The 24377-nt window shown below is 37.2% G+C and overlaps 1 protein-coding gene across 7 annotated transcripts in view; it reads right to left on the bottom strand.

The window, feature by feature from the left end:
• FBXL20 (F-box and leucine rich repeat protein 20) overlaps positions 1-18058 on the bottom strand; it is a 54048-nt gene extending 35990 nt beyond the window's left edge. For 3 of the 7 annotated variants that reach the window (XM_087915979.1, XM_026717612.2, XM_087915981.1), the window contains exon 1: positions 17679-18058. Coding sequence is in view for 2 of the 7 variants with exons in the window: in XM_026717612.2 (XP_026573397.1) it covers positions 17679-17720 (42 nt within the window). In the remaining 5 variants the exon portion in view is untranslated. Of the gene's footprint in view, positions 1-13024; positions 13087-15487; positions 15607-17678 lie in introns of those variants that run through there. The other 4 variants (XM_087915978.1, XM_026717610.2, XM_087915982.1 and 1 more) reach the window with 4 other exon arrangements.
• Between the last annotated feature and the right edge of the window lie 6319 nt (positions 18059-24377).

The raw sequence follows: 24377 nt of genomic DNA on the forward strand, positions 1-24377 counted from the left end.
TGTTTTTAAATCAGATTGGATTGACAGCTTTTAGATATTATGTTTGTACATTTATTTTGAAAAGTAATTTGGAAATATGTTGCAATCCTATTGAATGGCTGGGACTATGTATCATTTTAAATTATACTATACTTATTTTTTAATCTCTGTAATAACACTGGAACCAAGAACACTATTCCCCCCTCATCTCAGGCTATTCTTTTTTTTCTGCCAGAGCATATAGATATGTGCATGTTAGACACAAGTTACTGAGTCTAAGTAACATTTCTTTTGTGTTATACCAGCGGAATAGGCTTTGTTTTCCTTTAAGATAAAACTATTCTTTTTGGGCAGACGGACTGTGATCATGAAGCAATGGTGCATTCCCAGAAATTGAGATCAAACATCTGTCCAAATAATCTTGAAAATACTGGGTCATGTGATTTGTTAATTCTAACGTTGTATTCAAAATTGATCTCTTTGGGTATTTCAACATATATTTTGCCTTGCCAAATTATGTCCCCAAACTTTGTCTGAATACATACAATTTGGCAAACACTATCAGTTTAAGTAGAGATGAGTCTAACTACTACTCGGAATTTCCACATGTCTATGCCAGCAGGTAAGAAAGATTTCCAGTGGATGTGCAGTAGAACTATACATGGTTCTGGTGGCTGATATAACAGAAAGCAAATGTCTTTCTGTTATGAAATGTTTAAAATGTCCACAATAAATCTAAAAATAGAAACAAAATTTTGCAAAATAAAATATAAAATAACAAGAAATAAAAAAAATCACTACAAAACAAAATAAAAGATGACTCAGGCAGGTTGAAATGCTCTCTTCAGAACATTTCTTTCTTCAAGATCTTCCTATATGCACTCAGGGATGGTGCCAGTATGATCTCCATGGTAAGATTGTTCTAGTGGACTGGCACTGCTATTAAATCCTTCTTTATTTTCTAAATATTAAGAAAACCAAAATAAACATTAAGCATATAAGCAAATCCATATATAATTTATAACAAAACTTGAGAATGGTTTATTATTATTTTTAAAGCATATACTGTATAAGATAAAAGACCAGCATGTTTAATGCGGATGTTTCAGTTTTGTAAAACAAATGTTCCAGTAAATTGGAAATTTGATGGTTCTGGAGGAGTAACCGGGCTCCAGTCAAGGCTTCTGTATAGAAGGCAGATGAGATTCTGCCGAAACGTTGCTACAACTTTAAAAGCACAACTACAACGATGTGGGAAAATACCCGAACAAACCTGAATGCCATACATTTTCGCCACCCGCGAAAACTTAAGAAAATATATATGTATATATATAGTATATATATAGTATACACACACACACACACACACACACACACTGCTCAAAAAAAATAAAGGGAACACAAAAATAAGACATCCTAGATCTGAATGAATGACATATTCTTATTAAATACCTCATTCATTACATAGTTGAATGTGCTGACAACAAAATCACACAAAAATGATCAATGGAAATCAAATTTAGCAACCCATGGAGGTCTGGATTTGGAGTTACACTCAAAATTAAAGTGGAAAAAAACACTACAGGCTGATCCAACTTTGATGTAATGTCCTTAAAACAAGTCAAAATGAGGCTCAGTAGTGTGTTTGGCCTCCATGTGCCTGTCTGGCCTCCCTTCAACGCCTGGGCATGCTCCCGATGAGGTGGCGGATGGTCTCCTGAGGGATCTCCTCCCACACCTGGACTAACACATCCCCCAACTCCTGGACAGTCTGTGGTGCAATGTGGCATTGGTGGATACAGCGAGACATGATGTCCCAGATGTGCTCAATTGGATTCAGGTCTGGGGAACTGGTGGGCCAGTCCATAGCATCAATGCCCTCGTTTTGCAGGAACTGCTGACACACTCCAGCCACATGAGGTCTAGCATTGTCATGCATTAGGAGGAACCCAGGGCCAACTGCACCAGCATATGGTCTCACAAGGGGTCAGAGGATCTCACCTAATGGCAGTCAGGCTATCTCTGGCGAGCACACGGAGGGCTGTGCGGCCCCCTAAAGAAATGCCACTCCACACCATTACTGACCCACTGCCAAACTAGTCATGCTGGAGGATGTTGCAGGCAGCAGAACATTCTCCATGGCATCTCCAGGCCCTGTCACGTCTGTCCCATGTGCTCAGTGTGAACCTGCTTTCATTTGTGAAGAGCACAGGGCACCAGTGGCAAATTTGCAAATCTTAGTGTTCTCTGGCAAATGCCAAACGTCCTACATGGTGTTGGGCTGTAAGCACAAACCCCACCTGTGGACGTCGGGCCCTCATACCACCTTCATGGAGTCTGTTTCTGACCGTTTGAGCAGCCACATGCACATTTGTGGCCCTCTGGAGGTCATTTTGCAGGGCTCTGGCAGTGCTCCTCCTGTCCCTCTTTGCACAAAGGCGGAGGTAGCAGTCCTGATGCCAGGTTGTTGCCCTCCTACAGCCTCCTCCTCTCCTGATGTACTGGCCTGTCTCCTGGTAGTGCCTCCATGCTCTGGACCCTACACTGACAGACACAGCAAACCTTCTTGCCACAGCTCACATTGATGTGGCATCCTGGATGAGCTGCACTACCTGAGCCACTTGTGTGGGTTGTAGACTCCGTCTCATGCTGTCACTAGAGTGAAAGCATTGCCAGCATTCAAAAGTGACCAAACCATCAGCCAGAAAGCATAGGAACTGAGAAGTGGTCTGTGGCCACCACCTGCAGAACCTTTATAGGGGATGTCTTGCTAACTGCCTATGCTTTCCACTTATTGTCTATTCCATTTGCACAACAGCATGTGAAATTGATTGTAAATCAGTGTTGCTACCTAAGTGGACAGTTTGATTTCACAGAAGCGTGATTGACTTGGAGTTACATTGTGTTGTTTAAGTGTTCCCTTTATTTTTTTGAGCAGTGTGTGTGTGTGTGTGTGTGTGTGTGTGTGTGTATTAGTATTCAGCTTTGTTCGGGTATTTTCCCACATCATTATAATTGTACTTTTAAAGTTGTAGCAACGTTTCGGCAGAATCTCATCTGCCATCATCAGGCTTCTGACGAATGCAATACAGGAGCCTGATGATGGCAGATGAGATTCTGTCGAAACGTTGCTACAACTTTAAAAGCACAACTACAATGACGTGGGAAAATACCCGAACAAAGCTGAATAACATACACACACACACACACATACACACACACACACATGTGTATGTATATACACACACACACACATTAGTATGGCAAACAAAGATTAATGTAATACTTTCAACATAGTAGCTTTTCTATATTAAGAAGATAACTTTTTATTTTCATATACACCTTCACTGGATTCCATCTAACAATCACGTTACTTCTTCAATGATAATTATTTGTTAATATTACATATGCCAAAAGAAAATAATGACACACCAGCTCCACACTGTTGCTAAGGAAACTATGTGAATATGTTAATCAAATCACCAGGAAATGAGTTTAATCACTACAGGACAGATTGAGGAGTATTGATCTTGCATATAGGTTTTTAATTTGCACGATAAGAAATATTTTAAAATTAACAACAAATAATTAAAGCAATTATTTTTTTACACAATCATAATGGTTATTCTTATTTTCATCAGATTTAAGGAGGATATAAAAGATTTTAACCTTTGGATCACAGCATGACATTCCCTTAAAAGCATTGGAAACTTCAGCTGGATCAGAATGATACAACAAACTTCTGACTGAGACCAATTTTATGCAGCATGTGATTTCTACCTTGGGTTATTGGTCATTTCCAAATTCTAATTATATTCCATAAATGCAAAAAAAAATTCAGTGAGAAAAATTAAATGTAAACATGTATAGACTGGCAATTAAGGAAATCAAAATTACTTATTAATGATCCTTATACAATTGTTAATAGGAAGATTAGCTAACAATGTAGTCATGATGTTAACTAATAGGTGTATTACAAATATATTATGTCTGAACTTAATTTTTCTCAGTATTCGTCTCAGATCCACTTATTTTGTTACTGGTTATACGGAATACTGAGTAACTGATGTTCAATATAGTAAGTCCTCAATTTACAACCACTCATTTAGGGACTGTTTGAAGTGATTTATGACTGGTTTTCACACTAACAAACATTACAGCATTCCTGGGGTCAATTTGGAGCACTAAATAACTGGCATGTATTTATTTCAGGGTCATGTGTTACCATTTGTAACCTTCCCAACGGGCTTTTGACAAGCAAAGTCAATGAAGGAAGTTTGCTTCATGATCACATGATTCAATTAACAACTGTGCAAAAAGGTTGTAAAATGGGGCAAAACTCACATTTGCCTTGCTTAGCAATAGAAATTTTGGGTCCAATTCTACTCATGTTAAGGATTACATATAAATTATCACTTTTAATTCTTTAGTTCTTTTGATTTGTCTGCATTTTACATTTTATAACTGTTACATCAAAATTAAGGCTGTAACTGATGGTGGCTTTATAGAGGGCCCTGAAATTTACTAAAAGCAAAGGTGTGGTAGATACAGAACTCTACAGAACAAAACATTTCACATTGGCTGTGAATTACTTCAAGGACTGTGAATTACTTTAAGGACATTCTTTTTTCATTTCCTTATACCTTCTATTATGTTCTCCTGATGGAATCCTAATTCTTTGTTTGTAAATGCAAACAGGGTATGATTTTGAAAAACAACTTTTGTTAAACATAAATTAACTAAAATGATCATTTTTAAAATCCTCATCTCATTAATAAAAAGTGTTCGTAAAATGCTTACAAATTCTTCTACTTTAGTCTACTTTACTATCTGTATTTTTTTTTTTAGACAGAATGCATGAGCAGCTGAAATGCTATTTGCACAATGCTACCAGATAAATATATTTAGATATTTAAGTATTTTCAGCAATAGTGCATTTTGGTCCTTTGTATGTTGCTGGCCTATAACTCTCATAACCTCTGACCAATAGCCAGGTTGGTTGGGGCTGATAGGAACTGGAATGTCACCTGGATAATCAAAGCCCTGGTACAAAATGCATATGAACTTTCTGTTCATTGCTTATGGATTTTTTTAGCTGGGCTTATGCTTTATACATCAAACAAATATGAATAGATAACTTAGAAATAAAAGATTACACATTACATTAAGCCATGTTTATTTGGCCAATTTACTCATTAAGCTCAAGCTTGCTTTTTATATTATAAATCCATATTTTCTCACCTTGGCAACTTTAACATCTGTGGACTTCAACTCCCAGAGTTCCCCAGATATCACTCAGATCTTAAAATTCACCAAGGTTAACAAACACTAATACTGTTTAAATATCTTAAATGTTTTGTTCATAGAATACAACATCACAACAAAGTAATCATGGCTTAATGCAACAAGGTAGTATCCTGAGACTATTGAGCAAGTATATATAATAGTAAGCTTTAGTTGGCATACTTACAAATCACAATTAGCTATAACATTGTTTTGGCAATGTGATGTTTGAGTCTACAACTACAGCTTACTATAAAGTAACGATATGTTCAACAAACCAGTTGTGTTAATACAGCTACAGTATTTAAAATAACAGAGAAAATGTTACTATTTTTTTAAAAAATAGTCTTAATTCATTTTGATTAACAAATGTTTCATGTCTTTCAGATTTCTGTTAAATCTTTTTTCATTAACTTTAAGAAATAAGTATTATGAAGAATATTAAAAGTATCGAAGATACACAAAAGTGAATGTGATTTTCCTAAACTACAGGAGACTTTTTGTATGTTCACAACTTGGCAGGTCACTGCAATTTCTTTTGAAATAAAGCTCCATGTCTTAGAAATTAAATAAATAAAATATAATTTTGTTGCAACTGCTAATGACAATATGGCCCAAATGTATTTGCAAAATATTAAGCTAGAGAAGGCTGATTTATATCAAATAATATGGATTAGATTTTAAGCTTCATTAAAACCAAGGGGATCCTAATAATTATTTTACAGTTCATTAATTTCAGATGATTTACTCACATTAATTCCATAACATATTCTACAGAGCATGCTATGTCAGAAAATGGCTTAACAGAAAACTATTATGTGACCGTAAGTCAATATACAATCAGAGCACAATGGATTGTAATCCACTTGAAACTTGGAAACATTTGCAACCATATACATTTAGTATTTACCATATTTATAGACTGCTGAATCTTTAAGGACTCTCAGTTACAAGATAAAATGTTCAAAAATCAATATATTTTGAACAATAGGTATAAAAGATACAGAAAGTCTATAAAATAATGGAAACATAAAATAGGATTAATTAAACCAAACAGTAATCAAAAATAGATCTGGACAGTCACAATAATATAAAGCTGGGTTCATCAATATATTGATGACATCAAACCTCAAATCTTCAGATGGCATTCTCAACTAGTTAAACTCTTAACTAGCAAAGGAGAACTACAATATAGTGCCCAAATCCCAACAATCCCCACTCATGACAAAGTAGTCCTGAAAACAAGAATACATGTGTTGGGTCAGATACACTTTACTTTCTTCACGGATGTTCTAGGCATCACTTATTTTTCAAATTTATATGCTGTCCATGAATTAACTCTGTGTAGTGTACAATAAAATTGGTATTCTATAAAGCTAGTTAAAAACAAGGATAAATAAAACAATCATGAGAAGATGTTTTACATATAACATCATATATGTTATATATGATATAAAATTAATCACAATCACACACACACACACTCCCTTTTATCAGAAGATTCTCAGACTTGCTGAAAAAAGCATGCTTTTAAGGGCTTTCTGGAAAGTCACAACAATTGGAGCTAATCTCATATAGGGAGAATAGATGTCACTTCATCTCCTGCAGGTTCTTGACAAACCAAGGAACCATCCAGGTTTAGCCAGCAAAGGCTATTTTGTCATTTTGTCAAGAGCTTGGTCACCTCATGATCATATGAAGAAGGGCATCAATCTATTTTCCAAAACATTTAAAGGAAGAACCAGAAGCAATAGAGGGAAATTAATCCATGACAGAACCAACATAGAACTAAGGAGAAATTTCCTGACAGTTAGAACAATTCATCAGTGGAATGACTTACTTTCAAAAGTTGTGAATACTCCAATACTGGAGGTTTTTAAGAAGAAGTTGAATAACCATTTGTCTGAAATGGTATAGGGTCTCCTGGATGGGCAGGGGGTTGGACTAGAAGGCTTCCAAGGTCCCTTCCAAGTCTGTTATTTTATTTTGTAAACCAGGTCCTGAATAGATTAATCTGTTGTCATTAAATTCTCCCAATACTCATCAGAAACCATAAGGAGCCTGAGGCTGACTTGCTCTACAGAACTCCAACGTAACAGTAAATCATGTTCAAACTGGGAAATGATCTGATCATGGCAAAAGTTCGAGGGTAATGTTAATTACATAGCAACTAATCTCACACAAAAGCAAGGTCCAAAGTCTATCCATATGTGTTTGTTATGCCTCAGATCACCTGAGACAAGCTGAATTACCATAGAGACCATGAACCTCTGGGCCTTTCAATGTGGTGCTCATAACATGGAAATTGAATTGTCCTGACACCAAATGAGAGGAGGCTTCAAGCAACAACCAACTCTACAAGTTTAGAGAGGGAACCTGCTGGTAATAGAATGACTGGTGAACCATTAGTATTCCCAGTTTGTCTTTACAGCCCCAATTTAGAGTAGATATTCATTTTTATGCAGGAATTTTAATTCCTGGGTTAACCGTCTTTGAAGATATCAAAGCTAAAACACTGGGAATATGGTGTAAATATGGTAAATTGTTAGCATATCATTTGAAAATGAAATATTTCTGAAATGAGGGTCCTCATCAGTGCTAGTAAGGAGTGTTGTTTGCTGTCAGGATATATTCTGGTGTCTTGTCTGTGTGGGTAGGGGCAGTCCTAGGGATTCTTTGGTTGGGTTGTTTACTAATGGCTCTTTGGCAGTTTCTTGATTGCTTATTTGATTGTTGTTCTGAAGTTAACTTCTGAATTTCTGAAATATTAACAAATTAAGGATTGAGACTTAAAGATACAAAATCCATTACTGTTATAATTTGGATAATGCTGGATGAATTGCATGCAATGGATAGGTTTTTTTAAGAATGAATGGGGCATTAAACCATTATTGCAAAAATGTCTTAAAAGAACCATTGAAATCAGAAAAGATATTGAAGACCAACTGATGAAAAATGGGAAAGCCTCTAAGCCAAAGAGTATACATTTCTTATAGATTTATTGGCTCCAGTATTGTTAGAAATTATAATTAATCATTTAAATGTGGCAAATTGCCTTTATCTTTTTATAACATTTATATAATTTATAATATTATTTTAAAACCAGGTAAAAGTTCCTAAACAGATCACATTAATTACTATAGACACCTAGATATTAGTCTCTTTTTGGCTAAAGGATTCTAAGACTCTTGGTGAGGACTTTAATTTACTCCATTTCAAAAACAGACAACATTGGAAATTTATGTTCATTAATAGACATTACAGATATGTCTCAATATAGATTGAATTCTATTGTATTAATTACCTGTGGATATTCAAAAAATGTTTTGCAAAGTTGAGATTTTCTAAAGCAAGTTTTGTCTAGGTATGGCCTCCCATTTTATTAAATGGATTCAAATTTACTTCTTGCAAACATACAACAAAGTAATAATTTATTTTACATCAAATGAATTTTATCATGTCAGCTGTCAGTATTATCCATTTTCTCCACTGTTTTTGGTAGTTTATGTTCCATCAAAAACCTAAGAAATGGGAACTGATAAATCTGATATAACTGACTGTTACATATGTAAGCAAGTGGTCCAAATTTCCATAACTTTTTTGGGATTATGGAGTCTGCTGGATGAGAAACTCAGCTAAGTTTAGAAAAAGTCAGAGGGAAGCATGAAATAAGCTCATTGCTATATATATATATATATATATATATATTATTAGATTTATACTGTTCATTTTGGGCAACTTAAGGAGCTGCATATAATGTTCCTTTCTATTTTCCCCACAGAAGAACCCTGGACGTGGGTTGCACTGACAATTGTTCAATTCTACAACTTATTAATTTCCTAAGACCACCAACCTATTAAAACATATTAATAAACTTGATGGAATAAATGTATTTTAACCAGAGAGAACAAGATCAAATTCCTTAGTTTACTGCAATTTAGGCTTCGGACAGGAAGACTATGTGAAAGGGACTGCCTGCAATATTTGAGGCCTCTTAGAACAGGACAGAACTATAATCAGTAATTAAAATAAAATTAATAGTGTGTTCTGTAAAGGGAAACCAGTAAGTACTGTGTACTTTGCTTCTACAGTGCCTGACTAGAAAAGAAATACTCTGGAGGCAAGTTATATTTCGGAGTTCAACTAATATCTTGAAATGCTCTGCTACTAATTAAAAAAATAACTTATTCTTTAATTAACTAACCATCATCCCTAAATATCTGAAACAGTAAGCAGAGAATTATGTAGAAGATATACGCATATTTCACACACTTGGCACAGTCCTTTGACTATTCAAAACATTTCCAAGAACTAGCAGGCTCAACTTGACCATGGCATTGTGTTTGATAAGGGATTGCAAAAGGACGACGCCTGACCAAGTCTGCTTCATACTCTAATCTTATTTTTCAAGCAGAATATTTTAAATATAACCTTTGAGGCCAAGCAAATATATTTCTCCATGCTAGCACATAGTGAGGTTGCACAAAATCAATTTATTACCCATCTTGGAGCTATTTTTGGTATCTAGTCAAAGTAACCAGTAAAAAAAGGAATACCTAGTCTTTTTTTTTCATACTAACAAGCTATTTAAGCTAAATATGGTTCCTTAAATTTAGGAGCACTAAGCCTAGCATATTTTAACACAGTTCCAACAGTCATTTTTGAAGGAAAATTCAGGAACGTAACTTATTAAGATTGTATCCTTGAAGTGAAAGTGCAATCCATTTTATTTATTAGACAAATGGTATAGACTGTTTCTTTGAATATAGCCAAATCTTGCTTTGTTTGTAAAGCCATCTGAAACCAATAATATTATTTAGTTGTCTGTTTTTTTAAAATTTTATAAGCATTACCTTTTAAGAGGGGTACTCAGCTAGGTCTCAATAATATATGCCAGGTCAGTCTTTCATCCAGTCCCTAATAACATGAGACTTATTAGACACCAATCAGACATTAAATTTTGGGGGGAAAATTGTTGAGAAAATGATGGGGCATCAACTCCAGAGAACCCTGCAGCGAACCCATAGATAGCCTCTGGAGTGTCACCCCCTTGTGCTGCTTGGTCTTTCAGTGGCTTTCAATCCCATGTATCTTTCTGGGTCTCCACTGAGAATAAGAAGCGGTAATTCTGTCCTACAGTGGTTCTACTCTGATGAATCTATTGAAAGAAATAAAGATGGCTATATAAGAGTGTGCTTCTTCCCATTCGAGTAGACAAGAGTGTTGGGTAGGTAAGCATAAATGTAAATTTTAAGTCGAATGCAACAGAACTAGTTATTTGAGTGTATGCCCTAAAGTAAGAAGAGATGGGACCAAATTGAATGAATTGAATACCAAAGGCAATGTGCAATGTGTGAAAGAATGAGACAGTGTGATCGTACAAAGAGGAAAACAGAGATTCTAATTGCAAAACAAATTTAAGAGGAAATGGGGAGGTGGCTTAAAAGAAATGGGTAGACCAAGAATGTCATGATTAAATTAAGGTGATGAGATCCTCAAAAAAGGAGAAGTAAGAAACTTAAAGAAAATAAATTCACTGAGCAGTATAGATACTTGGTAAAAAGCAGGGATAGTTTGCAAGAAAAATAAGGAGTGTTGATGTCTACTAAATTCAGCTACCTTTCCATTCCTTTTTTAATCTCATGCTCCAATTACTTTGGCTTACTATTTTACTCCTTTTGTCCACCTTGTTTAATGTTTTAGGGAAGAGCATGATGGGAATTTTTATGTGTGAGGATTTAGTTACTGAGTTACACTCTGTCCTACTTGTTTTGCTGTAGCCAGTCACTTTTCCCACTGGACAGACAACAGTCAGGTACAGAAACCAAGTTGCTCATTCTGCACAAAAAATCTTTACTGATCTTTACTGTAATAAGCTTACTATCCCCAACAAAGTCATTAAGATATTATCAATGAAGTGATTATAACAATGTTAATATAAAATATTCTGGAACTTAACAGTAACTGACTTTACCACTGTTTAAATCCCAAGTTTCCAAGTTTGTTTACAAGGACATGAAAAGATTTGTGTCAATCATAAGGTAGCATAATTAATTTCACAGTTTAAAAACAAAGAAGGTATGGGGGGGGGGGGAAATCACAGTACCCAAATATCTAAGAGTATTTTAAAAAGGTGTCTTATGATTCTATTATCTCCCTTTGCAGACTTAGCAAGTTATAGAGAAGTCATACTACACTAAACCTTTAACAGGAAAGAATATATCAGAAACAGGCACCTCGTTGCAATTGCTTTTGACTGTATGCAGTGGAAACAAGTTATAAAAAAGAGCCCCAAACTAAATGAATGTGTGTAGTGACAAGCATTGTGACACTATGATAGTGAGAACATGTTTAAAACTTATTACTAAAAGGTATCTAAACCAAGTATATAATAAATAATACCAAACCATTTTGTAATCAATATAGCAGCATTGCTATTACAAAAATAGCAGACGCTATTACTCTAGTCTAGACTAAGGATGAATGATATTCATTGTCTGGTGACAGTAGTGTATTGCTGATAATTGCAGCAGGACTTTCTAAATATTTAGAAAGAAAACATTTCTAGATATATTATATTTAGAAAAAAGTTATAAACTGTAATATCTGGATTTACATAACATGCTAAATCTAAACCAAACAAAATACACTAATGCTTGAGATTATACTAAATACAGAATACTTTTTTTATTTTTGTTGTCACTGAAAACTGATGAGAATTTTTCTCATTATTGTTCAGCAGGTTGCCAGAAATTTTTGCTGCAAAAATGGATCACATGTGGATGGAAGATTATCCCCTTAAATGTTTGGTCTGAATATTGCATATTTCAGTTAAAGATGGAGTCAAGACAATGTAAGATACTATGAACATTTTTCAAAAGCCAAATAATTATTTCTATGAGATCTGACAGAATCTGTATTGACAAAAAGAAAAACTAAGACACAAGAACAAATGGGTGCAAATAAGTGAAAATTAAATTTCAAGAGAAAATACTTAAGACTGTTCAGCCCTTTAAAACAATATTTTTGCCTAATGGCTTTTACCACTGAGTTTCTTTACAGTATATATAATTTCAGGAAGCTAAATACATCAGTCAGGATTATACCATGTGAACATTATAAATCTTCAAGACAGGTAATAATTTGAAGCAACAAATTCAAGATCCAAGGCAAAATCCAACGTTCTGTTTTGGTTCTTCAATAAACAACTGTTAGCTGCTCAAACCCTGTAATTCTGTTGTTTTTTTTCAATCAAGAGAAGAGGAAAAATTATAAACAAACAATATCTTTCATAGTTTGCTAATGAAAAAGTTATTTCCTGCCAAAACATTTCTTTGAATACTCAGAAACAACTCAATCCTTCAAGAGTTTTGTAGGCAAATTTAAATACCATGAAGTAACTATGAGAACTTATATATAAACACTATTGTATTTTAGTTTTATATTACATTCTTTTATCAGAAACAGTAACTCAATACCCAACTCATTCATACTATAAGTTTTAAATAAATATGTTAATATGTATCAAATATAGTGATTTAAAGTTAAGCCCAATCCTTCCCATTATATTGCTCATTTGGGCCACTTAGTTTTTCATATTCTATTTATTGAGATGCCGATCATGAAAAGAATTATCAGGGTATCTATTTTTCATAATAACTATATAAAGTTGTCTTTGCCATCTTTGTCTCTTTCAAGGACCAAAGAATATCTATTACTACTGTATCTTGCTTTCTTAATTTCAGGGAACATATATAAATACCTTTCTCCTTGATGAAAGTCTAGTTGTTACAGGCCAAAGTCTTCTGAAGTTCACTCAAGAATCTGGAAATATATCAAGTTTCTACTAGCACTATGAAATGTTTCAGTTTAGCACCTCTGCCTGAAAATCTGTATAACTTTGAAGTTATTAAATACAAGCAACCAGAGTCACTTGTGAATAAGTAAAGTCAGTAACTATATTATCTACCACTTCTGCTACAAGAATCTCACCAGACTGCTTACCTTACTCTGGGAACAACAAGATAAGGCTTCATGGATCTTGGGGGAGGTCACACTTACCACATTTGTGACTGTGCAGACTCCAAGCTAGATCCCTCCTTCCAGCTGGCTGGAAGTTCCCATCAGAAGTTCCCATAGGATCACTTAAGTTAGTTCTCCCCCACCCCTCCATCAAATAGTATTTCGTTTGCTCATCAATAATTTTCAAACATATTAAGCTTATTTCTATGATGCATTTATGTTACTTTTTTCTCAGTCCCTCTACACTTAAATTTCTTCCTATTGGTATTCTATAGTTTGCTTTAAGTCTGCCTTTTATTGGAATTGAGAATTTTGGTCATTATAATGGTATGCAACACTTTGACATATATGAAATACTTTGTGGTCAGACTATCAAGAGTCTCCATATTTTATGGATAATTCCAAAATATTTTCTGCAATTCTAAATTGATCGAGAACATTTCACGTACAGTGTGTGTTTAGTATTTTATTTATTTTCCCCCAACGTTTCAACTGCTTAAAGGTAATTTAGATCTGAGAAGGCAATTAGAATCAGTGCATTAAGTATGGCCTAATATGAAAATCATACATATTCAAATATTTATTTAGAAATTATTTACAGTGAAATGCTTGCAAAAATTGAATGGTATAGATTTAATATAGACAGATTTTTTTTTAAAAAAATGGCAGCACAACCTGATGTTAGCATCACGTTGATGTTAGCATGCTTAAAGAATTGTATGCACAACTGCTTTCTCCAGAAATAGCTTAAATTACTTCCAACTTTTACTCTCATTTCTAGTTTCTACTCATCAAAAGTAAATTACTTCAGATCTTGATATTACCCAATTTGTTTTGTGCATATTCTCTAAATGTAACTTCCCTTCTATTTCTAAACATCTTTATCTAAGTATTGTATTGTATTTTGTAAAACTTCAATGGTCCTAATGAACAGCTGTCTCAAGTTGGATTCTAGAAGAAAGTATGTTACAACTCTGATTTGATTAGTACAGGTAGTCGTTGACTTATGACCAAAATTGAACCAAAAACTTCTGTTGCTAAGTGAGACAACTGAGCTTTGCCCCATTTTATGATCTTTCTTTCCATAGTTGTTAAGTAAATTACTGCAGTTGTTAAGTTAGCAACCCAGATAAGTGAATCTGACTTCTCCACTGATTTTGTCAGGTCACCAAAGGTGATCACATAATTCTGGAACACTGCATCCCTAAAAAATGAGTCAGTTGCCAAGCACCTGAATTTTAACATGACTATGGGGATGCTGCAATGGTCGCAACTGTGACAAATGGCCATAAGTCACTATTTTCTGTGCTGTTGTAACTTCAAACTATCACTAAACAAACTGTTGTAAGTCGAGGGTTACCTGTATTATATCCATTCCAGTTTTCCACTTAAGCCTATACAGTGCTTATTTATATTATTACTAGGTAATTTAATGATAAAAGATATTCATGAGAATGAAAAACTTTATATAGAAAAACACAGTAATAGAAATGTTTTCAAGATAATTTTCATTTTTTTCAATGTAATTATACAATTCAAATATTTTCTGCATAAAAAGCTTTTTACACTTTTTTACATTATTCTATTTATTTTAATAAATAAATACATTATATTTTTAATAATGTATTTTTCCTTTAGAAAGTTTTTTTGATTTATGGTGAAAACCATAATTTTGCAAACTATATTGTACATATCCCTTTTTAAATAAGAATATTGTTATTACATGCAAAGCAAAATTAAAACCAATAGATTTGAATATAGTTGATTTCCAAAACCCTTGGGACAGAGGTGGAGAAATATAGCCTCTTTATGACTTATGGGTTTCAACTCCAAGAATTCCTGAGCTAGCATGGCTGTCTTTTCTAACTCATTTCAAATTTTAAAATGCTCAAGTGGTGCAGTTTAAACAGCTAAATTCTCTTTCAAAGATTGCTAGTCTTTCTTCTTTCAGGCACGGTGACTGAAACTGAACAAAATATTAAATTTGTGTGGGATGGTGGTGCTGGGTGGAAACTTATTCTATGCCAAGCACAAGGTTCTATCTTTTGAGTTGGAGTTTGAACCTAGTGACATCATACAATGCTATTCAATTTGTGACATTTAATTCAATTAATATACCATCTCTTTTTTATTTGTTTCTTGCATCAACATGCAGTTTAGTGTTTGTATAAAATAGAAAAATAAAAACAAAACACAGAATTACCTGTCTTAATCCAACAGCCAATTTCTGGACGAAGATATTCTTTTTCATGCTTGGAGGTTTATCATCTGGTGCTAAATACTTTTTATAACACTTGGTTAGTTTTATTTTTCCTTTCTAAACTACAAAATGAAGAAGCAACAATGTTCAGAGTTGTAGTTTCTAAGCAAGACTTAAATTATTGCACTTAAATTATTCCTGCTTTACATTCATGAGAGATAATACATAGATAAGAAAAATAACCAAGAAATAAATTTTATGCCTCCCATGTTGTTTCCCTGCCAGCATCATAAATTCAGAAAGGATCAAAATAGGAGGAAAGACATTTGTCACAATAACACACTGGCAGTAACTGGTTAAAATAAGGTGCTTTTGTGTAGTCCCAGATTATTCTGATTACATGTCATATTTTCCTGAACAGTTCGTTGTTTATTCTTGTATTGCTCCCCTTCCAAAATCTCTCCTTCAGCTTCCAAGTATTTGACTCCTTCCTTTTTCACCTCAGGATATGAAAAGCAACAATAGTACTAGATTGAGAACACCCGGTTTAGCTTTTGACCAATCTGATATTAAACACTAGTCATTTGCTCTTATTGTAAAATAGCTGTTTTAAATTTGCTTTCAAAATGACATGATCAATTATACACGCTGAAAACAGCTGTACTTCCTGTTGAAAGAGTTGTAAGCACCACAATCTCCTTAAAATCATAATCACATCTGTATATCAAGTATACTTATTAATATTTCTAATGGATACATCTATGTCGTCTAGGATATCATTCAAAACATTAGCTGCTCTCATTTCACTAACCTATACAGTAATTACATAAGCTTCATATACTATACTTGTTCATCTACATAACCCAACATTAACATTAGACATAGCTTGATATCTCCGGTTGTTTACCTAATAATTTTTGCCCTCCTCTTTTCCCAAAACGTACACCATTCATTATACGGTTCCTCATAACATCTTTGCTCTATCATACTAACGTCTCCTCCCTTTACCCCAAAGTGGGAAAAAATACGTGGTAGACGAGGATATGGCGGCGGCAGAAGCAGCGATTATCTATATTCTATCATTCCAGAGGGATCCCTATAGATACGCATTTCCACCACATCCCCTCCTATTTCTGCCACCAGACAGGCCCCTGGTTAAGTATCCCGACTACCACCAGTTATCATTAGACACAGGAGAAACAAGCTGCATGCTCCGTGCTATCCCTTCAGTTCTTGTGACGTATTCACAACCTATTTCTTCTGAACTCACCTTCCCCGCAAACCCTCCATCCACCACACCCTCCGAAACAAAAATAATATTATTTTTTCTACCAAAGGGGAATCCCGCAATCGAGCACGACGGCCCTACCCAGGGACTTCCACTTCACACAAACCTAGCGCTCAGACTCCTCCCCGTCCACCGCCCCTCCTTCCTCTGCTGGCTCCGCCCCTCTTCCCGGAGTTGCGGGGGGGAGGGGGGAAAACTCGGTGCGAAGTAGTACCCTTCCTCCCCCCCAATCCCTAACAGTTTCTAGCAGTTCCTGCGGCCCCGCTACGCACGGGCGAAATCCCCCATACACATACGCACGTACCCAGCCTCTTGCCTCCAGCCAGGAGGCTGTAAAAGCAGCTGCACCGGCACCTCCCTCTGGGCAATCGAGCTACCTCGACCCACAATCGTTTGGTTTGATCTTGACAATCGTTTGCTTTGGTGGTTGTGTTTGCATAGAGGAGGAGAGACAAGCAGGCAGGCAGGCAGGCAGGCAGGCAGGCCAGCGGGTCTCTTCCGAAGGAATCCCTTCTCTGCCCACAGAGAAAAGCCTCCCTGCCTCTCCTGTCAATAACCACTTAGAAATAAAACCGCACTCCCTTCCTTTGGCCGGACAGGCAGTGAGGGAGAGGACAGCCGTCAACCCAGGGACATCTCCTCCACCCGAGTATGCCCCCCTCCCCCTCCCCCCACCCCGATTGCCCCAACTCAAGAAAACGCACGGCCCTTCCGCCGCCGCCGCCGCCCTTCATCACTCCTCCAGATCGGGAAGGGAGACAGGAAAGGCAGCATCTCCAGGAGGGAGAGAGATGTTCCTTTTCCGACTCCAATTCTCCCTCAACCGCGCACCAAACAAAGCCTCCCCACCCCTCCGCCCGAGGAAACTTCCAAGAAGGCCAAGCAGCCAACCGGTCATCTGCTCACCTCAAACCGGCCCTTAGTGACCCCGTTCATTTCCCTCCTCATCGCTGAGGCCCGGCGGCGGTCAGCTCGGGCGAGACCAAGCCAAGCCGGGCCAGGCCGAGCCAGACCTGGCCCCCCACCTCCTTGGCGCGGCGGCTTCGTTCGCTTGCTCGGCCGTCGTCCTCCCTCTTCACCGCGGGAGGGGGATGGCGAGAGAGGAGGAGCCGTATTCCTTCCCCCCCCCTCCCACCCAAGGCAAGCGGCGGGAACAGGCTCTGGGTGCGCTGCTCAGCGAGAGTTCCTTCCCGGCATGCGCGACTCCGAAAGGGCGAAAATAAGGGATCTTGGCCTTCCTCAACTACAACTAATTCTTCTACCCAAAACAAAAACACGCAGCACCTGCCAGCAACAGTGCCGCTCATTGGCCGAGGATGGCGCAGACGAAGGAGGGAATATAGGCGGCGCGCGCTCCCGAGGCCTGGAGCGAGGCTGCCGTGGGCGCGCGCCTGTTACGGGGAAGAGGGCGGAGGTGTCTGTTTTTTCCTCCTTTCTGATCTTTGTAGCCGATGCAGCAGAAGCTACTTCCCCATCCGAGGCAGATGCAGGGTTCCCCCCCCCCAGTCTAGAAAGTTCAGGTATTGGGGGTGCTCACCGACTCTTTACGTGCTCACTAAGTTATGTACGTGTTTCTTTCCGTGCTTACGTGCGTTAGGCATGTTCTCTCTGCAGTACTTTTAATACGTTCTATCTCAGTTTCACTCCGAGATGGAGATGGAAGTGGAAGAGGAATGAAACTTGAGATCTGGCTTTCTGATTAACTGAGTCCTAAAATAAAGCCACTAATTCATTAAAAATAAAGCCAATTCATTAATACATAGATCAATAAAGAAGCTAGTACCAATTGATGATTGAGCATGCTAAAATTTCAAGTTTTCCCTGGATTGTGTATGATCCTAACATAAAGTTATGGAACCCACATAAAATCACAATTAAAACACAAAACACAGTTATATGGGGGCAAGGACCCCACATATCACTAATATGCTGATGATGTTCAGCTGTATGTCTGGGCCTGTGGTGAATGAAGTTGTGTCCTCCCTCTTGCAGTGCCTGGAAGGTGTTAGGGGCTGGAAGGGGAGCAACAGGTTGAAACTAAATCCTTGCAAGATCGAGTGGTTCTGGGTTTGGGGTTCGTTGGCTCAGGGAGAATTGCCCCCTTTGGTCTTAGATAGGGTGACACCACCCCAAACAGCCCCTGTGCGTAATCTAGGGGTTTTCTTGGACTCATGACTCCTACTCAAAGAGCAGGTGATGCTCATAGCCAGGAGGGCCTTTGCGCAACTGCAGGTTGTGCACCAGTTATGCCCTTTCCTGGACCAACTGTTCCTATTCACAGTCACTCATACCCTGGTCACTTCCCGTCTTAATTATTGCAACACGCTCTACATGGGGCTGCCCCTGAAGAACATCCAGAAGCTCCAGTTGGTGCAAAATGCCGCGGCCCACATGGTTTTGTGCAGACCCTGGTGTCTCCTGCAGCAGCTACATTGGTTGCCGATTTGCTTCCAGGTGCAATTCAAGATACTGCTTGTCACCTTTGAAGCCCTTCATGGCTTGGAACTGGGTTATCTGAGGAAACATCTCTGCGTTATCTGAGGAAACATCTCTTGCTGGTCACATCTACCCGACCCATTAGAGCAGGGAGGCAGATAATGTTATGGGTCCCATCCCTGAAGGAGATGATGGGACCCAGAAGAAGGGCCTTTTCTGTGAGGGTTTCCTCTCTCTGGAATATCATTCCCCCATAGATTAGAATGGCCCCCACTCTAGCACGGTTCCAGAAAGCACTGGAGACCTGGTTCTGCCAGCAGGCCTGGGGAACCCAGAGCAGGATGGAGTCCATCAAATGGCTCATGTGATCTACTGTCATCGGGGCAGAGGGTGGGAGTTGGGGGGTGATTTTTTATTTATTTTTTTCTATTGTACTTTACTAATTTATTTGATTCTTTTTGTTAAGTTTTTATGGTTTTTTATTTTTTGTTTTAAATATGGTTTTACATTGTGTAAGCCACCTCAAGTCGCCATGGCCGAATAGGCAGCAATATAAATTAAATGAATAAATAATCATGGCTCTGAGTACTAGAGTGCTACGTGGATCAGAGGCATAGGTCAGTTTGCATGGGATTAATATGAAGTTATGTTTCCATTACAGATTCTCTTTGCTGGCATGCGGTAAGCCATTGCAATAATGTATCTGATAATTTTGGGTGTTAAAAAGGTATTAAACTATCATGAATAGCCATAATTGTTGTTTGTATCCTCATGAAAGTACTACCAAATCACAAAACAGCTTTATTTATCCATAATGAAATATCACAATAATGGAGTCAGCACTTTTTACTGCATCACGGTGCAAAAAAAAATCAACATACGATCCATATCAAATTATAAAACTAAAGATCACATATTTCTGCATATACTAAATTCTGACAATCATGAGTCTGACAATTTTTCACATTGCTTTACTCAAAAGCACAGAGTATCTTGACTTCACATGATTTTTAAATGGAAGTCATTTTGAAAACCAACAACAAATCACAGGCTATTGACCTGCATACTGTGAGTGATCAGAATTAGAAATTTAATCATTCTTAATAGCCCCCTAGGATAAAAATATGAATCCAAGACAAAAATTCGAAGGTGTGCATACATTGAGCCATCAAAATTACAGATTTCACCACTTTGGCACCATAGTTGTACAACTAAACTCGTACTAGATAAGAATTAGCAGAACTCAAATGTAATTCGGTTAATTCTTTCTAGCACCAATTTAGTGCTGACCTTAGGTGCCAATAAAGGAGAATATTTGTAACTCAGGGTTGAAATGAAGAATTATTAGTGCTCTCTGACCTTGGTGGTTTTCTTGCAGACATTTCATTACCCAAACTAGGTAGCATCATCAGTGCTAGTCATGATCTTAGTTGACTAGATTCTTGTGTCTATAGGCATGACCTGAACACATCAGCTTAACTGGAATTTTACTTGTGGTTCTAATTCTTCCCACCTGACAGATTTATATAAAACTTCAAAATCATATACAGGTAGTTCTTGACCTACAGCCACAATTAAGCCCAAAATTTCTGTTGTTAAGTCAGACATTTGTTAAGTGAATTTTGCCCCATTTTATGACTTTTCTTGCCACAAATATAAAGTGAATCGCTGCAGTTGATAAGTCAGCAACCCAGTTGTTAAGTGAATGTTGCTTTCCCATTGACTTTGCTTGTCAGAAAGTCGCAAAAAGGGATCAATGATACAGGGACACTGTAACTGTCATAAATATGAGCCAGTTGCCAAGTGTTTTAATTTTGATCATGAGAACATGGAGATACTTAACATCATCATAAGTGTGAAAAAGAGTCATACGTCACTTTTATTAGTGCTGTTGTAACTTTGAACAGTCACTAAATGTACTGTTAGATAAGGAATACTTGTATAATGTTTGTTTGCATGAAGTAGTCCAAAACAATCAGCTATCTAAAAATTTTGAGCACAATTATCACCAGCATCATGCCATGATGGATATTTCAATCCTGACTGTGACCGTAAGTTGAATGTAGACAGAGAGAGACTACATTCAAACAGTGGGCCTGATCCCCAAGTGCAACACTGGATTCCTATAATACCTTCTTCTTCTGCTGGTGATGTAATATTTTTGCCAGCCCTTTCAGTCTTTCCTCCCTGCTTTTACCCATCACTCCCTTCTAACCAAGGCATATATAGTTAAACACATCCCAAAATGTCCAAATCAATACCTAAGCGTCCCACCTTGACTCCCCCCAAGAACCTCCCCCAGCCCATGCACGTGTTGCTTTGTTATATTATCAAGATTCAAAACGGGCATAGGAAACATGAATCCCAAAGTTCCTTTTTATTTTTATATGCAATACTTCCAAGTTTGCTGCTGAATGATAAAGCACATTTATAGCTGAAATACTTTTGAACAATGTTCTCCAGAGAGCTAGGACTTTGCATAATGCATCTGAAGTAGTATAATTTAACTCTGGTTTAGAGAACAGAGTTAGAAAATAGTGTAACAGACACTGGCTTATGACTGAGATTTCTTAATATTTGCATAATATTTGGCTAAGGAATGTTGTCTGGCAGTTTGGATTGTAAACACATGGATGACATATAACTGGACTTCTCTTTACCAATATTCCGATCATAAGGAGACTAAAAAGAACCCTAATCTGAACAGATTTATCTCATTAGCATGATGTTTAGCTCACTCACAAAATATATGTTGTTTTTAAGTTTATCTGCCACCTATCTTGCCATGGGCTACGCTTTGTATATTGTATGTTACTATCAATTATCTTGATGCTGTTTTTTTTAATAAATCCATTTTTCCTCATATTACTGTTTGATTAAATTCTGACTTCAGTATGCTGTAAGGGCAATGTGCATTAAAGTTATGATATCATCATTATTGGTGGGATACTGTTGAATGTTTACTACATGTAAACATTCAAATAAAGCAATTTTCCTTCCCAGTTCCAAAATTGCTTAGGAATGAGTAATATGACACGTTCTAATTATATCCAGTTTTGAATGATGTTCATTCTCAAGTGTATCTAAGAAACAGACATCCTTGGGGGAAATCCATATCTTCCTGGATTTGGAAGGGGATGGAAAAGACAGCCTTTGATGGCAGCTTGACTACTACTATTAAAAATATTTCCTGTGGATTGATTTATCTTCTTCCATGATCACAGCTTTTTCTGCCAATTAAGTATAAAACCAGATTTGAGGGTTTGGTTATGACGTATAAAGCCCTTGGCAACTTGGAACTGGAATACTTGTCAGATTGCTTTTGCTAATTTAGACCTGGTAAGTGACTTGATATCATCCAGGAAGGCCTTTCTATATTTATGAAGATTAGTAAAAGCAATCTACTCACAGGTGGGTCTTCTTTGTGAAGATGCCCTGGAACAGGACTGTCAAACTCCCAGCCCATTGGCCAGATGTGTCATGTGCTAGTCACACCCACATCCACACCCAGTTTAGTGAAAGGAGAAAAAGTCCTGATGGGTCATGTGATACCGCTGTGATGATGTAAGTTTAACACCCCTGCTCTGGAATATTCCTACCCTGAACCCAGGGTGCTTATTAAAATGCTCTTTTCCATTGTACCATATTTACAGAAGACCAACAGTTTGGGGTATCTGATTAGAAAGAAAAAGCTGTCCTGCAGTACAGGGAAACAAGCATATCAGCCTGACCTCAGCCTCCTGATTTTGCAGTAGTGAAAAATTATAAGGACTATTTTTTGGGATACTTATTGGATCTAGTTCAATTCTAGTTAAAAAAAGGAGAGCTGATTTTTTTTAAGTTAGTGTTTAAACTCCATCCGAAGACCTACTGTCAATCAATGCAGAATCAGCAACACTGGCATGATGTGTCTGATGTATCTAGTGCTGTTGAATTTTGTATCAGCTGCAGTTTCTGGGTTACTTTAAATGCAAATGCATGTAGAGCACATTACCAAGTGGTGAGATCAATGGAGTGTTTGTCTTATGTCAAGGACTGTAAAAGGTCTAGATAATCCACTTCCTCTAGGGGGCTTGGCATTTGCACTCTCACTTCAGCTTTACATTTTTTTCCTAAAAAGGGAAGGTTAGGAACAGGACAATTAAGGAATCCACAAAGGTGTCTTAAAGATATGCTCCAATAGAATCAAGGCCTCAGAGAAATGAAGCTTAGGCATAAAGAGAATCCCAAAGATGCTTTTTTCAAAGATATTTAGGCATAGATCACCTCCCACATCTAACTGACTTGACACTCTCATCTTTGCAAGGACTCATATGACATAGATCCAGCCAAAAGTGGCAGGGGACACATTAATAAATTTTATTGACTTTGATGGAATTCACAGGCCAAAAGGAATTCCAAATTAATATGATAAGCAGGCCAGTTAAACTCGCGGATGCATCCCACACTGGCCATGGCCGCACCTGGTTTAGCAAAGGGGATAAAAGTCATGATATGTCATGTGACGACTCATGACAATGCAAGTTTGACACCCCTGTGATAAGGCATTGCCCTAGTCACTACTATGGATTCTACCCATGAAGAGAAGATATTGATAGTGAATCTACATGAATGACTGATTGTAGGAATAATTTCTGTCTCAATATTTCCTGGAACTCCACAAAATACCCAGGATTAGGTTGTTGAAATTCACCAAATGATTAACAGGATCTTTCTAATTCATAAAACTTAAAGCAGGTAATTGAAATCAGCCTAATTACCGTGTGAAGGTCTTGGGAGCCAATCTTATCTGGACCAGAAACAGATCTGAGTAAAGGGTTAGATATTATGTCTTCCATTTCCAGGTCACTAAATAACTGCTTGAGAGAACTGGGGACATCAGCGTATAGTGGACCTGACATTACCTGGGACAAACCTATGATTGCCATATAGGCTATGAGCCACAGAGATCTGGAGATTGAAATCATCTATAGTAATATTATCAGGTAAGGTAATTCTAATGCTAATGCTGAGATTAGACCCAGAGCCTCAGAAAGGGATTCTCCCTTCCCCCTCCTGCTGTTGAAATTGATGACAACTGCCTGAAAGTTAGGAAGACAGATGTTTGTGAAAGTGATATTAACAATCTTATGAAACCAAGCTTCAGTAATATGATAGGTGAGTGTTCAG

This window comes from Pseudonaja textilis, chromosome Z (assembly GCF_049901715.1).
Source record: "Pseudonaja textilis isolate UNSWEBS1 chromosome Z, rPseTex1.2, whole genome shotgun sequence".
In the NCBI taxonomy this organism is placed as follows: Eukaryota; Metazoa; Chordata; class Lepidosauria; order Squamata; family Elapidae; genus Pseudonaja; species Pseudonaja textilis.